Genomic DNA, 1,474 nt, shown 5'->3' on the forward strand with positions numbered 1-1,474 from the left:
GAAGATGGTGGAGATAAGGATAATATATGAATGCATGAAAGTATGGGAGAAGCCCAGGGGATCTCTGAGGGAATGGTAGGGATTGTAGAAGCGAGTAATTGGTGTAGATGACATACTAGATAGCAGGAAAAAAAAACATACAGCCTATCATATTTCTATGAGAGGAGGAGAAATATTTTTGTTTCTTACCATACTCTTGGTTTATTTTTTAAGTAGTTGTGTCCTGATATACAGTGAACACATCAAAATAAACCAAAATAAATAACATTTGTCAGCTTTCAAAATCTTCAGAATCATTTTCTTCCTCTGATTTTCATAAACGCATTCTTCATATCCTTGTTTTTCAGACTGTAAATAAAGGGGTTTAATGTGGGAACCACAGCATTGTACACGAATGCAGAAAGCTTGTTCTGATCCAATGAATACAGGGATGCTGGCCGCAAGTACACACAAAGCACAGCCCCATACAAGAGACCAGCAGAGGTGAGGTGGGATGTGAATGTCGAGAAGGCTTTGTACCTCCCCTCTGCAGAGCGAATCCTCAGGATGGCGGAGACGATGTACACGTAGGATGTCAGGGTTAGGAGAAAGCAGGCTATGACTAGAGACATGTTTTCAGCCATAACCAAGATTTGAACAATAGACGTATCACTGCAGGAGAGCTGTATTAGAGCTGTGAAGTCACAGAAGAAATGGTTTATCACCCTGGATTGGCAGAATGAGAACTGGGAGATGATGATGGTGTGCGGGATGATATCTAGAAATCCCGTTATCCAGGATGCAGCAGCCAGTGGGACGCACGTCCTCTCGCTCATGACGACTGCGTAATGCAAGGGGTCACAGATCGCCACATAGCGGTCATAGGCCATGGCGGTGAGAAGGAAGAATTCTGTGCTTCCACAGGACACAAACAGATAGAGTTGTGTCAGACAGCCGGAAAGTGATACGGTTCTTTTCCCAGTCACAAAACTGTAGAAAATTCTTGGGAATGTGACTGAGACATAGCAAATATCTAAAACAGACAAATTAGTGAGGAAGAAATACATGGGCTTATGGAGTCTGGAATCAGCATACATTAATGTTAAGATGGCAATGTTCCCGACCAGGTTTGTCAGGTAAATGCATAAAAACACAACAAAAAACAAAACCTGAACCTGAGGACGGTCTGAGAATTCCAATATAATAAATTCATTCATTATGGTCTGATTATCTCTTTCCATGGGAATATTTCTCACTGCCTGCAGAGTCAAGAGAAAAGATACACAGAAAAAACAAATTATAAATCCACCGGAAACAAGAAAATATGTCTCATACCGCTACCCAGAGACCATTAATATAGCAGTCTTCAAAACTGGGGGTTTTGCACCAGTTCTGAATGAGAAAATGTAAGCATATGTTGCCTTTGAAAACTGCAAACCACCCCCCCTAAAAAAAAAAAGAATCACCCACAGAGATGTCTAGCAAAATCGTGCCT

The 1,474-nt window shown here is 41.4% G+C and overlaps 1 protein-coding gene across 1 annotated transcript; it reads right to left on the minus strand.

Moving 5' to 3' along the window:
• Positions 1-293: 293 nt before the first annotated feature.
• LOC115077733 (olfactory receptor 1019-like) lies at positions 294-869 on the minus strand. The gene has a single exon (XM_029580020.1). The coding sequence runs from the start codon at positions 867-869 to the stop codon at positions 294-296; it is 576 nt and encodes a 191-aa protein (XP_029435880.1).
• Positions 870-1,474: the final 605 nt, after the last annotated feature.

The sequence above is a fragment of the Rhinatrema bivittatum genome, chromosome 16 (assembly GCF_901001135.1).
Source record: "Rhinatrema bivittatum chromosome 16, aRhiBiv1.1, whole genome shotgun sequence".
Taxonomy (NCBI): Eukaryota; Metazoa; Chordata; class Amphibia; order Gymnophiona; family Rhinatrematidae; genus Rhinatrema; species Rhinatrema bivittatum.